Source organism: Lynx rufus, unplaced genomic scaffold (assembly GCF_022079265.1).
Source record: "Lynx rufus isolate CCGP_SWC_20201006 ecotype Redwood Valley unplaced genomic scaffold, mLynRuf1.p SCAF_2, whole genome shotgun sequence".
Classification (NCBI taxonomy): Eukaryota; Metazoa; Chordata; class Mammalia; order Carnivora; family Felidae; genus Lynx; species Lynx rufus.
This window is the reverse complement of record NW_025814834.1, coordinates 181,470,192-181,490,083: the sequence shown is the minus strand read 5'-3', so window position 1 is coordinate 181,490,083 and position 19,892 is coordinate 181,470,192. Positions and strand designations below refer to the sequence as shown.

Sequence of the window (19,892 nt, the reverse complement as noted above, 5' to 3'; positions counted from 1 at the left end):
TCTCTTAAGTTGTGTAAGTTTTATTAAATATCTTTTTTCTCTTACTAAAAAAATCTAAAACATATACAACAGGCCAAGAATAACCATTCTAAGAAAAATGCTGTCAGTAAATAAATGTACCTTGGAGTGAAATACAGAAGATTTTTGTTTCGTAAATTATTCCCAGTTGTTTCAGTTTGGCATACAGTGAGGATGCAGACTTGTGTCTGAGAACCTCCCCCCGACAGAAGGGCCACACAGCTCCCCTTCCATCCCCCCTGGGCAACCCCTATTTCTTACTGGTGAATATTAATATATTTTTTTCCTACAGATGAACTCACATGTCTTTTTAGTGAGACAACTTTCATTTTTTTTAATTGGAGAGTTACTAAGGGAATGAAAATGAAGTGTAAGACGTAAGGTAGAGGGTGTTTGTATGCAACCTCTATGCCCACCCCTCAGAAGCCTTGAAGCTTTTGAGGTACAGACCCTCCGAAGGGTCCTTTCAGCCCTGGAAGCTGAGACCTTGCTGAATTTTGAAAAGCAATTTGGTCCTGGACATCATAGATTTACCTCCAGATTAGAATGGGTTAAAACAGATTTACAGGTGGTTGGTTACTTTTTTTTAAGCCAACTGTGATACCATTAATGTATTTCTAACATGTAAACTCTTCATACATTCTCTTAAACATCACAGTGAAAAACAAGTACCCGTATGTGTGATAGGGCAGGCAGAGGGCTCCACCTGCTCTGTCCTTGGTAAAGGCCCTTGGCCACACTGGTGAAAATGCCGACTTCTCTTCTGCATGAATACAAATGTTGTGCCATCCCACTGGAGCACCGGTGGACCCCGAAGGCAGGGCAGGGGGAGGGGATCTTTTTGAAATGTTTCCAGTTCTGTCCAGCTGTCTTCCAGCCTGGGAGTGCTGCATAAAACTATAAGGACACTGATGAGACCATGGATCTGTTGCCATTCTCTAGGGAAGACTTGGCTTGGAGTATGGCTGCCTGGATTCTAAAATGTGTCCTTGACTCCATGGAGTAATTCTTGTAGTTTTGCCTGGAAGAGACCAGAGAATCAGACATAAAAGGCTGCTCGAGGAAGTACTTTTCCTTCAATCTGAACTATAGGAACCTACTAGGCCAAGGAAGATTTTTAGAAGCTTAAATCCTGGTCTGTCTAAAAGAGTTGGGCCTTGCCCAGTAGGGATTAACAGAAAGGATGGGTAGTCCCTCACCCTCTGGAACCAGTCTTATTCCTGTTGAGTCCCCAAGCTTGAGGGAATGATTTGAAGAAGTAAATCCATGAGGCTGGAAGGCAGGAGACCTGGGTGTGACCAGGTAGTTGTGCTGTGACCCTGGGTAATTCACTCCCTACTTCTGGGATTCCAATTCTCACTGGCAGATAATGAGGGAATTGCCTTCTACACCAGGTGAGAGCTGGGTACCCAGGGACACAGGCCTGGCCTCTGGACTGCCATAATGCCCTTGCCAGCACCCTCTCTTCCTGCTTCCTGTGCTCCTCTGCCACCAACCAGGGTGAAGCTCCTGAGGGGGGAGGAAGACCAAGGCTATTCAAGCCTCCAGCCTTACTTGGCAGTTTCCAAGAGTTTGACAGCCTCTTCGTTTCTGCCTTGCTCCATGAATAGCAGGGCCAGCTCCAGCAGGGCATTTGGGATCAAGTAGTGGTCATACTTAATCTTCTTTTCACTGTGGGACAGAGGAGGACATGTCTTATAGGCTCTGCCCTTGAGACATCCTATAGGTTCTTGAGCCTTCCCCCAGAAGGAGGATCTAATCCATGCCCTCAAGTGAGGGTTCCTGATAATGAATTCTGGTTGGAGGAGGTTTCCCTTCATAGCCACAGAAAGGCTTAAGATCCACCGCAGAGGCTTCCAGTCCTCTGCACCTAGAGCCCCAATTCCCTAACAACTTCTGGCTCATGCCACGTATTGCCCATGCCTGCCTCTGTCCCCAATGCCCTTTGTCCAGGTTAAATGATTTACTAAATTGGGAAGTCTATGGTCTCCATTCCGGCCCTTCTGACTCACTCTCGTTGGTCTGCCAGAGATATCCTTTTGAAGCCCAAATCTGCCCTGCCCAGTCACCTTCCTGGATCTCTTCTGTCTACAGGATCATGTTTAGCCATGTAAGCAAAACATCCAGGACTTTCTCAGTCTAGTCCCCCTTATTTCATCTGTACCTTTTCCCTCTATAACTTCACCCAGGCAGCAGAGGACCTAATCACTGTCACCCCAACCTCAGGTATTTTTCCTGTGTCCAGGCTTTTTTGCAGAATGCTGTACCTACTCTACTTAAAACTCCTGCCTTTCTTTCTCTGCCTGATGGAACTTCCCAGTTAAAATGGCGTCCCTGGAAAGCCTTTCTTGGTATCTTGCTTTACATATAGGTCCCTCCTCAGGGCACCTGCTGTCCTCTCTGCTTTCCTGTAATAGCCCTGGTCATACCAGATTGAGTTGCCTATAGCTGTCTATCTGTAACATTTGTGCTCCTCAAAGGTGGAATTGAATTACAAACTCCAGGAGGCACCATTCACCTGAAACTTTTGTGTGGATGCACCCCTGTAGTTGGGCAATCTGGTAGCCCTAGGGGATGAGGTCTGAATGATCTCTGCCCAGCAAGAATCCTGGCATAGAAGAGACACTAGTAAAAGTGTAGTGAATGGGGGTAGGCTAGGGTCAAGCACTGGAATGCATGTGAGGAAGGAGAAACCCAATTCTACCCAGGAGATGTGGGCCCAGCAGTAGGCCATCTGGAGTGGGAGCAGCCTCAGAAGCACTTACTTGGAAGAAATGCTCCTGAAGTTCTCCTCAGCCTCCTGAACACGGCCTAGGTATTTCAGACAGAGGCCTTTCAGCAACTTCACCAAGCATTCATCATCCACTGAGTACTCATTCTCTGAGAACAGGGGAGTGAGGGAAGACAGGCTTGTTTATTTCTGCAACAGTTCCTGCACGGAGCCCCTACTCTGCTGGTCCCTGGGGACAGAGAGGTAACATACACATGGTCCCTGTCCTCAGCAAGCTCACATCTGGGAAGTAAAGACAGATACTGAGACAATGACCGTACAGTGAGATTAGGATTGACTGAAGGAGGCCCAGGGGTTGTGGGAGCTCAGAGGAGGCCTTGACCCTACCTTGGGGGACAAGGGACAGTTCAGAGAAACTGCCACTGAAGCTCAGTCTAGAAAGGCAAAGGTTCATTACCTGGATAGAGGAGGAAGGACATTTTTGGTAGAGGGAAACTTTAAAGACCTGTGGTCTGACTCAGCCTAGCAAGTTCAAGGGCTTGAGGGTAGTCACCTGGGCCCTTTTCCAGCGTCTCTTCAGCTTTGGTGATAATCTCAAGTATCCCATCTGTGAGTTCAGGCTGCTTCCCAATCACAGCGTAGCCATTCCAAATGTACATCATTTCCTGAGGGTAGGGGAGCAAGTCAGTCAGGTTTCCTCCCCAGTGGAGCCTTGGTTTCCCCAGCTGTAAAATGGGCAGCTCAGATTAAAAGCCCTTATAGTTTTAATCTTTTATGCCAAGTCTCAGCCCAGCCTATGTAGTTGTGGACTTGAAGGGATCATGGCAGGGAGCCTCATCACTTTTTGGGATCTCACCTTACACCAGTGTGGATTTAAGATGGGCCCATATCCTTGATGTTCTGCTCACAGCTGCACATAGTTTTCAATTACTCTTCTGTTCATGGCTTCCCTGGGTGTTCAGCTCTTTCCCAAACCTCTCTGTCAAAACTCTTTCCCCATACTTTGAGGACCAGGCCTTGACCCACACTCTCCAGGAAGTCCTCCCTGTTCCAGCTGGCAGGATAAATATTGGAGGAACCATATTTACTTAAGCACTTCAGGATTTCCAATAGCTCTTAAGACTGTGTCACCTTCTCTTTTCCCCCAAGGCACTGGGCTTGAGTTACCCTCATAAATACTATGAAACACATCTGGATTCCTTTCTTTGCCTCAACTCTCAGGAAGCTCAGAATACTAAAATATTCATTTATAGTAAATGTGTTAGCATTTCCTAAACTATGAAACCAGGGAATAGATGTGAAAGTGATTTGTATACAAAAAGTTCTATAAAGATGTTATTATGTTTCTTGTTATACTCCAGGGATGGAATTTAAGTTTAGAACCAGTATTCCTCAAAAGGTTTATATGGTCCCAAGTTAGCAAATATTCCATTAAAAAAAAGAGGCCTGTGGCCAGTTAAGTTAGGGAAAAAATCATCTTCATGCTTACTCTTGAAGACTTACAACATATTATTACATAAAGACTCCAAAAGGTATATACAGCAAATAAACTTTTTTAGACTTTCTTGAATACATTTAATCCACAAAACTATGCATAAATAAACATTTTGCAGATTACAGTTTGGGAAATTCTAAATTTTTGGTATAGTTGCTTCCCCATTCCTTTCCTTCCCATACCCCCCCCATATGATAGTTTTATTATGCATTTCAAACTATAAGCAGTTTCAAAATTTGTTTAAAGATATCCGGGATATAGAAGTTCTGTATTAATATTCAGTTTTTTTATTTATAAAGTACTTAACACATTTTATCAGCTAATTCTCTTAACTGCTCTATGAAATGGGCAAGGTATATATTTTACATTAAGGGAAAGGGAACCCTATCCAAGGTCACACTGTTAGTGAATAGTGGAGCCAGGACCAGAAAAAAGCAGTGCCCTTTCTACTTTTCGGGTTACCTTAGTATTTAAACAACACTCTTTTAACAAGCTGGAAACTTCTGATGCCAGCTCAGATCATGCTTGGAATTAGCATCATACAACACTGGTTCAGAATATAGGCTCTGGAACCATTCTAGATTTAAATTCTAATTCCCAACTCACTAGCTGTGTGACCTGGACAAGTTATTTTTATATTTATATCTATTTATTAGACATCTTTCTACTTATCTATTAGGCATTATCCCCATTTCTAAAATGAGGATAACACCAGCACCTACTCTGAGTTGTTTTAAGGACCAAATGAGGCAAGGGGTGTAAAGAGCCTTGATCACACAGCAAGTGCCCAATAATACCGTCAGCTATTGTTATTTCAGAGGCGAACAGAACACGGTCCCAGGCCTCAAAAGCTTGGTCCAGTGAGGGGGACAGTGTAAACAATTATCATCATGTGACAAGACTGAAACAGACTGGGTGGGAACAGAAACAGCTGAGTGATGCCCCTGCCTGGGCACAGGGGTGTGAACCTGCTCTTTGATCTTGAGGCATCTGAAGCCTGCTCACCTGTTTCCCTAGCCCCACCAGACCAGTACTTTCTCAGGCAAGGGATGGCTCAGACTCATTTGTATGCTTCCCTAACAGTCTCAGATAAACTGAAATCCTTTCCAGGCCCCTGAGGTATGAAGGTCTTGCTTCCTCATCCACTTCCCCCTTGCCATAGCTGTATCTCTGGCTCTCAGATAATCCCCACAATCCCAAACAAGTGCAGAGACAGTCAAGACCTTCCTACTTACCAGAGCAGGGATTGGCAACGAGATTGGTTTGGGAGAGAGGTAGCGTCTGGACTTCCGGATGGCAAACTTCTCTGTAGGTAGAGATTTCCCAGCAATCTTGAGCTTCAAGCCTGGCACTGCTCTGTGAAAGAGATGAGGAGGGTGAGAAAAAACTAAGGACCGAGATCCTCAACCTGCCCAGCCTCTGCTTCGCTCCTCTCTGGGCTTTGGTTCCCCAAGTTTATAGGATAGTGTTGGACTCAGCCTGTGGCTATGGCCTGCCCACTTCCTGAGGCTAGGCAAGGGGCCTCCTCCACATCAGCTGGCAGACATGAGAATGTCAGCAAACTCCCCAGGCCTGCTTTGCGAGTTGTCTCACCACTCCCAAGCCTCATTTCCAGAAGGCCAGAGAAGCCTGACCCCAGTTTCACAGGGAAGACTAATACCCAGAGAAAGGGAAGGACCTGCCCAAGACCACACAGCTCAAACCTTTAATTAAGTCCTGCCACGTGAGTTGTGGCCTCAGCTGTTTCCAAAGGCAGAATAAAATGTGTGCAGCTGGGCAAGCCTCCACATGGGGGGGGGTGGGCGGGGGAAACCTCACCCATTCAGCTCCATCCCACACTCCTGATTTGTGCCACAGGCACTGGGCGTGGCTGTGACCCTCAGGCTTGAGCCATCCAGGCCCAGGAAACAGCTGGATCTAGTTGTGACTTCCCTGCCAAACACCTCCCCTGCTTATTCACTATGGAACCTCTCTGGGCCCCAGTTTTCTCATCTCTAATTGGAGATAATGATATGAAGGGGAGTAGAATTTGTTACCCCAGAATATGCCTGTGTGACATAAGGATTATTTTAGGCTGATTAAGAGACAGCAGATATAGGAAAAGCTCTGAAAACCGAGTAGAAATTTCTTTTTTGCAAGAGACATTGTTTTTTTTTTTAATTTTAATGTTTATTTTTGAGAGAAAGCACATGCACGAGTGAGTGGAGGGAGGAGCAAAGAAAAGGGAGACACTATCTGAAGCAGGTTCCAGGATCTGAGCTGTCAGCACAGAGCCAGGCATGGGGCTGGGCTCAAACTCACAAACCATAAGATCATGACCTGAGCTGAAGTCGGACACTTGGATGTTCAACCTAGTGAGCCACCCAGGGGCCCGAGACAATAACATTTATAAGGGAGACCTCCATTTGTAGGGGCATCTCCTCTGTACCTGGAAGAGGAGGAAAAGCCCTAGAAACTCTTAAAGGAGGCAGAGACTTAAATCTGCATAACAACCTTATCCCTCCTTTACTGTGCTTTGCCTGGAAACCTCCCATAACTGGCTCCCTGTCTCCAACATCTTTTATCTTTAGCTGGAGATGGTTTGGGCGATTTCAGTTACTGTTTTTCCAGAAAAACTGGGTCTCTCCATGTGTATAGGAGGTATACATGTTATTAAACTCTGGTTTATTTTTCTCTTGTTAATCTTTTATTAATGGGGGGTGGGGGGGGGCGGTGGTCTCAGCCAGTCTCTAGCTAAGAACCTAAAAAAGTAGAGGGTAAAAAAATGATCCTTCCTCCCCACAGATACTTAACCTCACAGGCTTTCTGGAAGAGTTATGAGATTGAGAAGTGGAGGCACTGGATAAATGATAAACACCCTACGACTGTGACAACAGTAGCTGAAAGCTCAGGTTACCACAACTTCCAGGTCTGCAAATTAGGGTCAACCCTCACCCATGGCCAGAAGAAGGCCCTAGGCTCCATCCTCAGCCTGCTGAGGCTGAGCCCTGCTCTAGACACTTCGCAGAAGGCAAATAGCAATACAGACTAAGAAAAACAGCCAACATTTAGTGGCTCCAGGCCTTACACCAAGGTTTTAAAATATAGTCTCTATTTCATTCACAAAACAACTCTGCAAGGCAGAAGTTGTTATTCCCATTTTATAGCTGCTGAAATGGTTCACAGTGACAGCTAAGAAATGGCAGAGGGTGGATTTCATCCTGTTTGACCTCTTTGGACAGCAGGGTCCACATCTGTCCCATTGACCAGAAGAAAGAGACTCAGTGGAAAAGATGTTGACAAACCACTTTCGTGAAATGGGGGGAAAGGCCTCTGAACAGATTCAAAGAGCTGGAACAAGCAGCAGCAGGAGATGGTGGTTATGGAAGGGAATGGGGCACATGGGGGAATCCTGAGTGAGGGTCAGGGAGCCCAGAGCCAGGGGAATTAAGAAGCCCACCACCACCCTCCCTAGTGCCTACAGCTCAGGGCAGCTGTGGCTGAGGCGTAGGATAGAGTGCGTCGGTAGGACCCACCTAAACAACTCCACTTCATCATCCCCGAACGGCTTGTAATCCTCCTTCCCAAACATGCTGAGGTAGGCGGCCTTCATGTAGATGTAGGTGGCCTGTGCAAGGCAGAGCAACAGGTGTGAGCAGCCGGCCTTCCAGTCAGCCCCAGATTGGCACAGATACCTCATTCAGACCTCACTAGGCCAGCACAGTAGCCAAGCCCCAGGGGAGAAACTGAGGGTAAGGAAGCTGAAGTACCTTGAGGACTTGAGCTGGGAGCTAAGTCCAGGAAAGGCCCATGTCTACTTAAAGTAGCTGCCCTCCCTCTGAAGCAGTGGAGAGAAGGACTCAAGCAACTAGTGGATGTGCAGGGCAGGGCAGGGCAGTGCTGAGGCAAGGATAGATATACAAAGAGGACAGTAAGAGCTTTGGGGAAGCAATTACTTTAGATTGGACCCCTGAGAACCAGTGGGAAGATTCACAGAGATCTGAAAAACGACCTTTCAGGCAAGGGCAACAGCCTCAGCAAATCCAGGGAGGGGCAGAGATGTGTAGTAAGAAGCATAAATCATAGCATAAATAGCATAAATCATAGAATGTGTAAAAGAGATGTGAGGCTGCAAGAGTGTGTCAGGGGTCGGCTCAGGGTCCCTGCCTTTCTGTGTGCCAGGCACTGTACATACACCACCCTACAGGATTCAAAAGACCATGTTAGAAAGGAATCTGTACCTCGCCTCTGCTTCCTGGGACTGCAGAACTTATGGGGGGGAGGGGGCAGCAGCAGAGCTGGAAATGATGCTAAGTGTGTGTGGCTTTAAGGGCCTTGCCCACTGGATCCACAGCCAACCCAGACAGGGAAGGTGCAGTTGTGCAGAGACCCCTATCCCCACCTCCAGATACATTCCTTCCCCAGAAGTCCAACACCAGAGGAACCTGGTTCTGTACTGCCCTCCAGTGGCCAAGCCTTGAACCTCAGCTCCTGCTAGCTGGGGCTGTTGAGGAAGTACCTGCGGGTGGTCTACAAAGAAGTGTAGGGGGTGGAGAAGGAAAGGGAGAACATCCTGGAGTCTAGTCTCAGGAGAAGGCAGAAAGCAGCCTCCACCAGGGGCACCTCCCAGGCTGAAGCCAGGGTTACTCCCAGTTGCACTCTGCCCTCCACACTTTCATCCACCCTTCAAAAAATGAGGAAAGGCTGGTCTTTGAGGGGGTATGGGAAGAATCTACCCCCTCTGAAACTGTTGCCCATCCTGTCTTTAACCTGGTGTCATCCCTACCTTCTCCCTTTCTGCCCTGGAACTGAGTCACCAAGTCATGATGATCTTACCTCCTATAGCTCTTGAATCCCACTTACTGCAACCAGCCTCCACCTTGGGTCCCTGCTCCAAGCCACCAGGGATGTCTTTCTACTGCCCTTGTCCATACGGTCTCCTAACCCATCTCCTTGCTCCCACCCCTGTCCCTGCAAGCCATGTCCACCCCATTGCCACTCTGATATTTTAAAGTCAGATCATGTCAGTCCCTCTTTGAAATCTTCATATCCCATCATGCTTAGGATAAAATCCAGACTCCCTGTCAATGGACTATGAGCCCTTACCCTATCTTCCTCAGTTTCCTCTCCAACTTTATCTCCTGTTGTTTCCCCCTCACACACATCACTAGCCACAATGGCCCCGGGGCTGTTTCCAGAACATATCAAACACACTCAGCTTCCCCCTCCCTCATGCTTGCATTTTCAGTGTCCTTGGCCTGGAATGCTCCTCATTAAGATACCCACATAGCTTTCTCCTGCACTTCATTCTGGTGTCTTCTCAGACAGGCCTTGCCTGATTTTTCTTTACTACACATACCAGCCTGACATATTACACTGCACATCTATTTGTGTGTTTCTTGTCCCTCTTCCCACTAGAATATGAGCCTTGAGATGGAGGGGTCTTTGCTCTGTTCACTGCTGGATGTCTTCGACCCGGCACATGGGGTGCCAGCAACTGCAGGAGGGATTTCTTAGAGCACAGATCCAAGCCACACACATCAGGGGCTCCCCCACTGTTAGACTAAAGGCCTAACAGCCACTCAAGGCCCTCTGCTTGTCTGGCTCCTCTTGTGCCGTTCCTTCCCCATCAGTCCTGTGCCATCCCTCTGCCTGGGAAGCCACTCTCTCTTCTCACCAGGCTCAGCCGCGGGCTTCCTCCAAGAGCCTTCTCCTACCCCTCAGCCACCCAAAACAGCTTACCCTCACTGAATCACCAGAAGTTAGGATGGATAAAGTAACCTAGAGTTCTGAGACCCACAGACATCCAAGTTATCAAAGGATGCTATGCAGCCACACTGCCGCCTCACCTGCTGGGAGTCCTGTCTCCCAGGCTTATCTGATTGCCCAATGACTCCACACATTTATTTTGCTGCATTACTCTACCAGGGTCTGTGTAAACAGACAGTACTTGTCCTCAAGAAGCTTACAGCCAGTGGCCTGGGGGAGATCCCTCTGCAGCCGCCTGCACTCCCACCCACAAACCCCTTCTTCACCTGGTGACACAGAACCTCTTGGCAGCACCCTAGCTCCTGAGCCTCTGTCCTTGCTGTTCTCTTGGCTCCACTTCCTCCACTCTGCCACCCTAATTCCTCCTCCTCTGTCCTCTTGGCTGGGCTACCCAGGGCTGCCTGTGAGTTTCCCTTGGATTCCCCCACTATAGCCCTGAGCACACCACTGTCGCAGAGCACAGGAGTGAAGGCTCCACAGGGATGACTTGGCACAGTTCAGGCAGAGGAATGCAGAGCAGAGGGGCTGGTGCATATGGCAGTGACCATAAGCTTAAGTACCTAAAGCTGGAAGTTGGTGGACTCTGATGGCCAAATGCTACAGATTAGGAATGAATGAGGCCCCGAACTCGAGGCACTACAACGCCCACTCCCAGAAAACACTTCTGAGGGAAACAATGGAGAGGGAAGGGGACCAACCACCTCAAAGTCACACAGCAGGCTGGAGATGGAGTTGACTTGTGTCCAGATTTCTTGACACCTGGGAGGCTGGCGCTCTCTCTGCTCCTCACAGCAGCTGTGAGGCCACCCCAGGCCTCTTCCCTGTGTAGGTGAACCCAGCTGCCTGCCTTCCACCATAGGAAGGCTTCTAGGTCACTTCAGTTCAACAAGGTTCCTTCCCTGATGTTGTTTTTCTCATTGGGAGTGGGAGGTGAAGAGGAATGAATGTCAGGCCCACAAAGGCTGGGTCTGAGAGTACACCTTCAACAGCAGGGTGGCCTCAAGGCAAGAGGGGCCTCCTCCGTGGGACTTAAGGAACAAGGGGAAAGCAAAGGCCTCTGAATCACACAGAACTGTCTTCAAATCCAGTGTCTGTCACCAATAGCTGTGTGGGCCAGGAAAGTCACATACCCTCTCTTGGCCTCCAGGTCCCTGGTGCGTCCAATGCAGGTAACTTCTACCTCAGTGGGTGTAGTGTGGAGGAAATGGCAAATGCTGGGCACACAGAGCTCAGTGAAAGCCTGCTCCCTCCTCCAGCTCTGCCTGCCCCGGACCTAGAGAATTTCCTTTCAGCTTGGTCTCCAGGCAGGGGTACTGAAAAGGGACTTCCATGCAGAGGTGGGGAGGGATGAGAGGGATTTAAGGTCACTGAGACACATATTCTATACATTTGCCAATACCAGATTGGACGCTCTCTGATGATCTCTATGATTCTGACTCTTGGTTCAGAATTCTGTGCTATCGTTACTATGATGGTAACATCTAGTACTTATTTTACCACTTACCCTAATGTTGTAAGTTTTCACCTATGGTAGACATCTATCTGCTTTGCTTTACTTTGCCTTCATGGTATCTTTTTAATGCTTCCCCCCAAACCAACACTTTTTATAGGGACATCACCTCATTTTTTTCCAGAGAACCACCCTTCTACTCTTGATCCATGAGGAGTCTTCCCACCCCTGTTTCCAGGCACTGAAATGTGATCCATGCTAGACCCAAGAGCCTCTGTTGTGGGACTATGGTTGAAACTGAAGGGAAGATATTGAGTTAGGAGCAGGCAGTCCTTGGCCACCCTGCCTATCACATGTAGGGAACCTGCCTGCATAGCAAAGATGTCACAGAGCAGAGCACAGCCACAGATGGAAAAACGCCAAGCTGAAATGACATAATTTGAATTCCTGGATCCAGCTGTACCTGAAATCAGATGTGCCTAGAATGTTTAGTTCTATGAACCAAAGAGCCTTTTGTGTTTTTTACCTGCATAGTCCAATACAGTGGCTACTAAACCCGTATGACATTTTAAATTTAAATTTGAACTAATTAAAATTAAATAAAATTGAAAACATCCAGTTTCCCAGTTGCACTAGCACACTGCAGGTGCTCAGTGTGCCCATGTGGCTGGTGGCTACCACAGTGGACAGAGCAGAAATAGAACATTTCCATCATAATAGAACATTCTGTTGGACAGCACTCACCTAGACAGTGTGAGCCATGCTTCTGTCCCTTATGACTAAAACTGTTGACTGATGCTTTGTAGTTCTAAACTTTATCTGCTCCTCATGGTCTTTAGTTCCTTCCAACCTATTAGAATTTATGGTTCTATTTAAAATTCCAGCTGATTTTCAGGTTTCAGTTAAGGGTTTGGCTCTTATGGTCTGGAGTCTTATGGCCAGGCTGTGTTGGCCCGGTCCCCCAATGACCCCAACACTTGGTGTCAGCCCACCTTAGACCAGGAGTTCTCCTTGCTGAGCAGGTCGGCATAGAAGTAGGCCATCTTCCACTGGCCCTTGTAGGTGAAGCACCACATCAGCTCCCAGTAGCACATGTGGTGGAACTGCTTCCAGTGCTGCTGGGCCTCACAGCACTCCTCGAACCGCTGGATGGCCTGTGGGCACCTGCTGGTCAGCCTCATGGCCCCACCACCCCACCACATCACATAGAAGACCCAGCCTTTTCCACTGGTCTAGTCTAGCCCTGTGCCAGGCTTAGGGAGGGAGGGCAGGCTGCAGCACTGGGGAGATGGGACAATTCTGGGCTCCAGTCCTAGTTCTACCCACTAAGTCTCACTTCCTGCCCAACTCTGGGACTCTAGTCTTTCAGCACAAAATGAAAGGATGGGATAGAGCTATAATGGAAGGATAGGAGGCAGTGGAAAGTTATTAATATTAAAGCAGCATAATAATGTCTGCGCCTCAGAGCAGACTCCAAAGTTTCCAGTAGCTCTCATGAAAGGAACTGGACCTAGGGCATCTGTCCTTCTGCTTGAGGAATCAGATCCAGGGCCAGCTGGAGACCCCAGAACGCCACACTGTAACAGTCCCTCCTGGGTATTCTGCCAGACCCATGACCCTCCCCCTCTAACCCCTTCATTGGCTCCGTCCCACCTATGGAGTCCAGACTCCTTAGCCAGGCCACCAAGGTGCCAATCTCACACCCTGGCACCACTACTGTGCCATTCACAGTGCCCATCGTCATGCCCTGAGTAGGCCTTCCCACCACTCTGCCTCACTCAAGGACCTCCCTCTGCAGGGAGCTGCAGTCTTACAGCTCCTTGCCAGATCCTACTCACCACAAATGCCACCTCCTCCCTCATCTTCCTAGACTGTCTCATTCAGAATTGCTTCTCCTACCCTGCTGTCTTGTTGGTTCTCCCTTGGAGCACTCCTCCCAGTCTGCCCTGTCTCTAGTGTGTCTGTGTCTGTGTCTGTCTGCTTACTGGTCTGGGAGACCCCAAGGAGTCACCAGCACTGGCCCAGACCTCCATTACTCACTGTGTCAACATTGCCTTTAATGGCTTCAATCCGCCCCGCAAAGAACAGGAAGATGGCGCCCTGCAATGACACGCACGTGGGTCTGTGTGGGTCCACAAGGCACACATTGGCTGGGGGTGTTGCAGCAGGAAGCAGGGGCTCACCTTAGGATATCGCTTCAGGTAGGGGTTCAGGAGCTTCTCTGCCTCCTCAATGTTCACATTCCCAGTACCTAAAGGAGGTGAAGGGACAATACACATCACCACCACCAGCTCTTGTAATCCCTCCAGCAACCCACTAGGAGCTTCTCAGGGCCTCTATTTCCCTCTCTGTGAAATGGGGATGATAATTCTTCTACCTCCAGGATGATGTGAGCATTAAATAAGATGATACAGATATCATCCTGGGACATCACAAGACTCAATAACAAAGAGCCATGCCTGCAAAGGTGGTGCCCAGAACCCCAACGACCTAACTACAGTGCCCTCACACCCTGCACAAGGTGGGCATGGCCATCCCCATTTCACAGATGAGAAAAATGAAATTGGAACCTGGTCACATTGTGAGGAAGTGAGTGGTCAGCAAGCCAGGCCCGAAGACAGCTGATGTGGCTCTGTTGATTCTGGTGTCAGCGCCCCATCCCCAGTCTTGTGGACCCAAGCAGGGTCTGCAATCCCTTGCCATCTCATCCCCTGCCCTTAGAGCCAACCAAATCCCAGAAGCCCCAGCTTTTGCCCAGGAGGCACACCTACCGAGCACAAAGGTGAGGAAGGTGTGGTAGCAGAGCAGCAGCATGACACAGAGCACAGCACGGAAGCTGTGCCCAGATGCGCCCTCCTCCAGCTGCAGCAGCCCGTAGTCCTGAGGGAAGAGACCGACAGGCTGAGGCCAGCCCCAGCGTGGGCAGGGGCCTGGGAGGTGGCTGGACAGCCTTGAGGGCAGTGCTGCTGGAACGGGGGTGGGGGGGTAATGGGAGGGGACAGCGCCGGACTCCAGACACATCTGGAATCCTGATGGCCAGGCCTCCTCTAGGGGCCTCAGCAGCCTTCCTGGGGGGCAGGGGACACTGCTGCCAAGGCCAGGGCAGAGGCTTGGGTCCAGGTGTTCCCTATTTCTGCAACAGCCCCTTCCCCGTTCCTGCCTTTGTTCACCTGCTTGCCCCCATGGTGGGTACTGAGCCCCTGAGCAACCCCTGGTGGGGGAGGAGGAGGAGGCCAGATTCCATTTAGGCAAATAATCCTAACCACAGTCTCAGGGCATAGATGGGGCCAAGATGACTGCAGTCTGGGAAGGCTTCCTGGACAAGAAGACTCTAGAGCCTGGCTGGGGAAGAGGAGAAGCCAGATTCCACTTGTATCCCTTTCTGTAGTCTCTGCCCATCCTGTCTGTTCTCCAGGGTGTTCTTGTTCTTTCTAATACACAAATCTGACTTACCTCACCCTTACCTCAAACCCTCCAAAGCTTCCTTGCCTTTAGGATAAGACAAAGCCAGAGCTGGTGCCTGAGGGCCCTCACACTCTGACACCGCCTCCCTCTCCTCCTGGCCAGGCAGGCCACATTATCCCACCCCTTGGCCTTTCTCATCCTCTTCCCTCCTGTCATCATCCTGAAATCCTTCTCGTGACCCAACGGCCTTCTTAAGAAAACAAAACTAAAAGGGACCTTCAGAGCCTCTGGCTACTGTTTCCCCAGACCGGGGCCATGGACCACAGATGGCAACCAAGATTTTAAAGGTCTCCAGACAGACATGAGGCATAGAGTCCCACGTAAGGGTCTTCCCCTCTCAATTCTCTGTCTTCATGGCATCAGGGAGAAAGCCTCAGTCCCGTGCTGGTGTGCGTTCAACATCCCTGTCGCTCTAAAAACCTCTTCTCACAGGAAAACAGCCTCTACAGATCATACAACCTGCTTTTGCAAGATTGCTTGGCCCTCACTATATCTATGATTATGTTCTTATCGTGCCAAATAATATGGGTTTTCTATGTAGTAATGTTTCCTTTAGATAAACTTACATAAAAAATATGAACCATTTTTGGGAAGAATAATACATAAATAATAACACAGAGGTCTGCAGACATGGCAAAAATCAGGAAAGGTCAGAGGAAGTTCAAGTTGAGAGGCAGTGATCAGTCAAAAAAAAAAAAAAAAAAAAAAGTCCCTTGTTACACCCAAAAAAGGCCCAGAGGAAGTTGGCTTTTGCTCTAAATCACAAGGAGAAGGAGATGAGGCTGGAATGACCCAAGGCTCCTAACTTCCAGGCCATTGTTCCTTCTGCCACATGGGGCCTGCTCCACCAGGGAGCTCCCCCTGATCTGCTACCTAGTACTTAGACTCCTGCCCTTAGCAAAGCCTCTGGGTGCTTCAGTCCTCTGGTTTCTGCCCTCAAGGTCTGCAGGGCTTCCCTCAGCCATTTCCCACACAAGAAAATGGTCCCAAGGGAAAGAACCTGCTTAAGGTCTTCCAAAGGGAGGAGGACCAGGATCCTGACACCGGTCAGGCTCAGAGAACATGATTCCAGACCACTGCACGAAGCTGCCCTTCATACCCACCCTTACCCTAGAGCCTCTTCACCCTGTGTGAGGCCAGGCAGGTATCACTGGCCCCATCTGATTGGAAAGGAGACTGAAACTCAGAAAGGCCTAGGCCTTGTCCAGGGCCACATACTGAGGGGTGCTGTGCCATTACTGGCACACAGATCCTGCAGCCCCTCTGCCTCACCCTGTTCAGCTGAGCCACTCAGAGGTCCCAGAAGTCAGGTGGTTACCTTGTTTCCTGAAAACCCCACAAACTCCAGCAGCCGCAGGATCCTGGTAGGAAGCATGGACAGCGTCTGCAGGAACAGAGGCAGGTGGGCCTGTGGAGGGGCTGGAGCTGTCCCTCCTACTCCCCAAGCCCCCAGAGTCCTGGGGGTAATCCTGGGGGAGTAGAACCTATCTCCAGAATGCCCACAAGAAAGCCCCAGGTTTCCCATAAAGCCAACTTCCCTAGATAGAGAAGCACTACAGTGTGACAATTAGAAGCAGACTGTGTCTAAATCCTAATTTCACCATGCCCACTGGGTCACCCTGGGCTAGCTACATATCCCCTCTATGACTCAGTTTCCTCATCTGGGAATAATGCCCCCTACCTCCTCGGGGTCCTGTGAAGATGGATCAAATTAATATATGTAAAGCATATAATGGAGCCTGCACATAATAGTTAGCCATTATTGTTGTTACAAAGAATCCCTGCTCTGCACCAGGGCTCCATCATTGCATTTGATCCTCAGAACAGTCCTGCAAAGAAAGATTACTGCCCCTTTTGACAGATGGAAAAATAGAGGCATGGATAAGTGACAGGACATGTCTAAGGCCCCACAGCTCATCAGAGGGGAAGCCAGTTCTTAAACCCAGGACAGTCCAGCTGTAACTTGCTAAAGCACCCAATGAACTCTGCCGTTTGTACTTCTCAGCACTTGGGCCAAGATCCCCGTTCTCATTTTACATACAAGGAAACTGGAACCCAGAGTGGCGCAGGGACACCCCACCACCCAAGGCCTGCTCTTGGAACAGGCTTTGCCTAGAGGGGAGAGAGCCATCCCCTGCCACACACACTTCTAGACAGGTCTGTGGACACCCAGGGCCAAGAGTCTAAATTTTCAATGAGCAGCTCCTCCTCTCAGGAGTAGGCTCAGAGCCTCTCTCACATTCCTTCTGCCTAGGATGCCCTTCCCCACCTATAGATCCTTCAAGATCCAGCTCAGATACTCCTCGCTCCTTGAAACCTTCCCCAGCTCCTCCAGGAAGGGGTCTTGGCTCTGTCCCTGCAGGTTGCCTGCTGCTTCCAGACCTGTCTCCCTCCCCACTACTGGTCAATGTTTAACCACCAGCTCTCCAGGATGGAAAAGGCCCTGATTTATTGTGTTTGTCTTTTTCTGGTCCTATAAATACTGCCACCATGGTGCATTTCAAGCTTTCAACTTGACTTGGGAAGAAATGCACAGAGAGACTCTGAAGCACCTCCACCCCACCTCCATCCCAGCTCTGAGCTCCCCATGACATTGGCAATGCATCTGCTTTATCACTAGGTCCCAGGATCAGCTCAGCGCCCAGCATGGTAGGCCAGCAGAGACCATGTGAAGGTGAATTCCCACTCACCAGGTTGAAGGCTCCCACGCCGAGCTTCACCCCTCCTTCAAAATGCCTGTGGTTCTCTCCCTTACAGTATTGTGAGGACTGCACGAGGCTGTCCAGCTCCCTGTGGAGACAGGCAAAGTCCTTTTCAGCCACATAACAGTGGCTAGGTCCCATTCCAGCTGGGACTAAGGTTGTCCCCCACTCCCAGCTGATCTCAGAACTCCCTGGTGGTAGACTGATAACAGTTCTGACAATCAGAGAGCTGACATTCAAGGAATTTCTGACCCCGTCTGCCTAATAACATAGTCCTTGCCCCTGAGCGTCAGCTTTATCAGCCCCAGCACACTTGCCTTGTTCAGCATCTAAGCATTTTCACATGCTCTTCATTCTGTCTAGAACAATTTCTCAACTTTGGCACTACTGACATTTTAGGCTGGATAAATTCTTTCTTCAGGTAAGGAGGGGGCTAACTGTATATCATAGGATGTTTGGCAGCATCCTTGGCCTCCACCCACTAGATGCCAGACGTAACCTCCCCCCAGGTTGTCACAACCAAAATGTCTCTGAATATTGCCAAATGTCCCAGTGAAGAGCCACTGGGCTAACTATAACACCCCCTCCTTCAGGAAGTCTACCTGGGGTCTCTTGGTTGAAATCCACCCTTCTTTTTCCTGGTCATCAATTGCACAGAGTCCATATCCCAGCCCGTCTTGGGCAGGACAGAAGCTTTAAAGATGTGCCTGCCTCTTTCCCAGGCCATGAGCATCTTGAAGCCTTTCAATCATCAAACACTGACTGAGGGCTCCCTGTGTCAGGCACTGGACGACAGCTAGAAGCAAAGCCACCAAGTGCTGTTGTGCCATCACAACTCTCCCACTCTAGGGAACAGATCCTCCCCCGCCCCCACCATCAAGTCACTGTGGGGGTGGAGGGAGGCTTCAAAGGAGAAGACTCCTGGGGTTTTACCCAGTCTGGGGTTCAGGGAAGGTTTCCCTGAGAAGCTGACACTTGAGCTGAAACCCTAGGGATGGGATGGTTAGCCTGGCACAGAAAGAGTGTTCCCAGCAGAGATACAAGCATGTCCAAAATCCCTGAAGTAGGAATGAGCTCACCATGTCTGAAAAACTGAGGGAAGGCACAAGTGTTTGAGGCAGAGTGGGGTGGAAGCTGTTGCTGGGAGGGCTAGGAGGAGCTCCCGGAATGACTCGGGACTTTATCCTAAAAGCAAGAGGAGTGTCGGGAACTGGTAAGGGGGTGACCTGACAAGGTTTGTGCTTTGGAAACATCGCTTTGGTAGCTGAAGAGACTGGAGGGGGCAGAGCACAATTCCAGCACAGACCCACAAGGCCATGCAGTGTACATATACTACATGGTGTGTTATATCCCAGTGGTACCTTGAAATCACACTCACAATCTCTCTCCAGGGAAACAGTCACATTAGATGGAGAAAATAAAGATAAGTAGTCTCAAGTCAATTCAACTTTTAATAGAAAGTGAGTTTTAATGCCAAACTTGGGGGAAGAAACTGGGCTTTCAAAGCTTTTTTTTTTTTTTTTTTTTTTTAATTTTAGAATTAGAGACAAGAATTGTGGTGCCATGTTGAGTAGAAGTGTTCTGGACTGAGTCTTATTTCTTTTATCCCTAGACAAAGCCTGTGCTTGGCCCAGTGCTGAGATGGCATGGAAATGATCTGGCCCTCAGGGAGCTCCCAGCTTGGGGAGGCTGTGTGTGTGGACACCATCCCTGTGTACTAGAGGGGTCCAAGGAAGGCTTCATGGGGAAGGTGGCATTTGGATTGGGCCTTAGTGGATACGCAGGGGTTCTGCTGCTGTTCTCAAAATTACTGTTCCTGTGTCTGTCTCCTAGCCTCTACCTCATCAAGCTATTTGTGCAGAATCTGTCTTATTTTCCCCAGGGTCAGGCATAGACTCAGGGGAACCAAATGAACAGATACACCCAGGGAACCACGTAAATAATATTCTGGAAAACTGAGGTCCCGAGGGTGCAGAAATCTGCCTGAGGTCACATGGCATTCTAGGCATCCAGCATCCAGCCAGTGCTACCTCCCACAAAGCAGCCTAAGAGGCACAGGGTAGTAGATGCTGTCGCCCCAGGCTCCCCCAGACCAGCCCCACTCACTTGTAGGTCTGGTAGCTGTTTCGAACTTTGATGCCACCCTTGATGAAGCTCACCATGTTCTCATCCTGCAGGAGGGAGAGACGCTAAGAGTCAGGCTGGGTGGGTAGCCACAGGCTTGAGAGGGATCATACAAGGCTCTGGGCCCGGCCTGCCCCACCTTGGGCCCAGCTCTATGAG

At 49.3% G+C, this 19,892-nt stretch overlaps 1 protein-coding gene across 2 annotated transcripts in view; it reads right to left on the bottom strand.

Moving 5' to 3' along the window:
- The window catches only part of TTC39A (tetratricopeptide repeat domain 39A), a 40,913-nt gene continuing 21,021 nt past the window's right edge, over positions 1-19,892 (bottom strand). Inside the window, exons 6-18 of one of the 2 annotated variants that reach the window (XM_047082696.1) lie at positions 19,716-19,780; positions 17,598-17,697; positions 16,226-16,291; positions 14,214-14,322; positions 13,626-13,693; positions 13,483-13,542; positions 12,435-12,596; positions 7,760-7,851; positions 5,480-5,600; positions 3,303-3,474; positions 2,784-2,898; positions 1,573-1,689; positions 1-1,039 (exon numbers count right to left, since the gene is read on the bottom strand). In XM_047082696.1, the coding sequence (XP_046938652.1) occupies positions 916-1,039; positions 1,573-1,689; positions 2,784-2,898; positions 3,303-3,474; positions 5,480-5,600; positions 7,760-7,851; positions 12,435-12,596; positions 13,483-13,542; positions 13,626-13,693; positions 14,214-14,322; positions 16,226-16,291; positions 17,598-17,697; positions 19,716-19,780 (1,371 nt within the window). In that variant the 3' untranslated portion in view covers positions 1-915. Of the gene's footprint in view, positions 1,040-1,572; positions 1,690-2,783; positions 2,899-3,302; positions 3,475-5,479; positions 5,611-7,759; positions 7,852-12,434; positions 12,597-13,482; positions 13,543-13,625; positions 13,694-14,213; positions 14,323-16,225; positions 16,292-17,597; positions 17,698-19,715; positions 19,781-19,892 lie in introns of those variants that run through there. The other variant, XM_047082697.1, reaches the window with a different exon arrangement.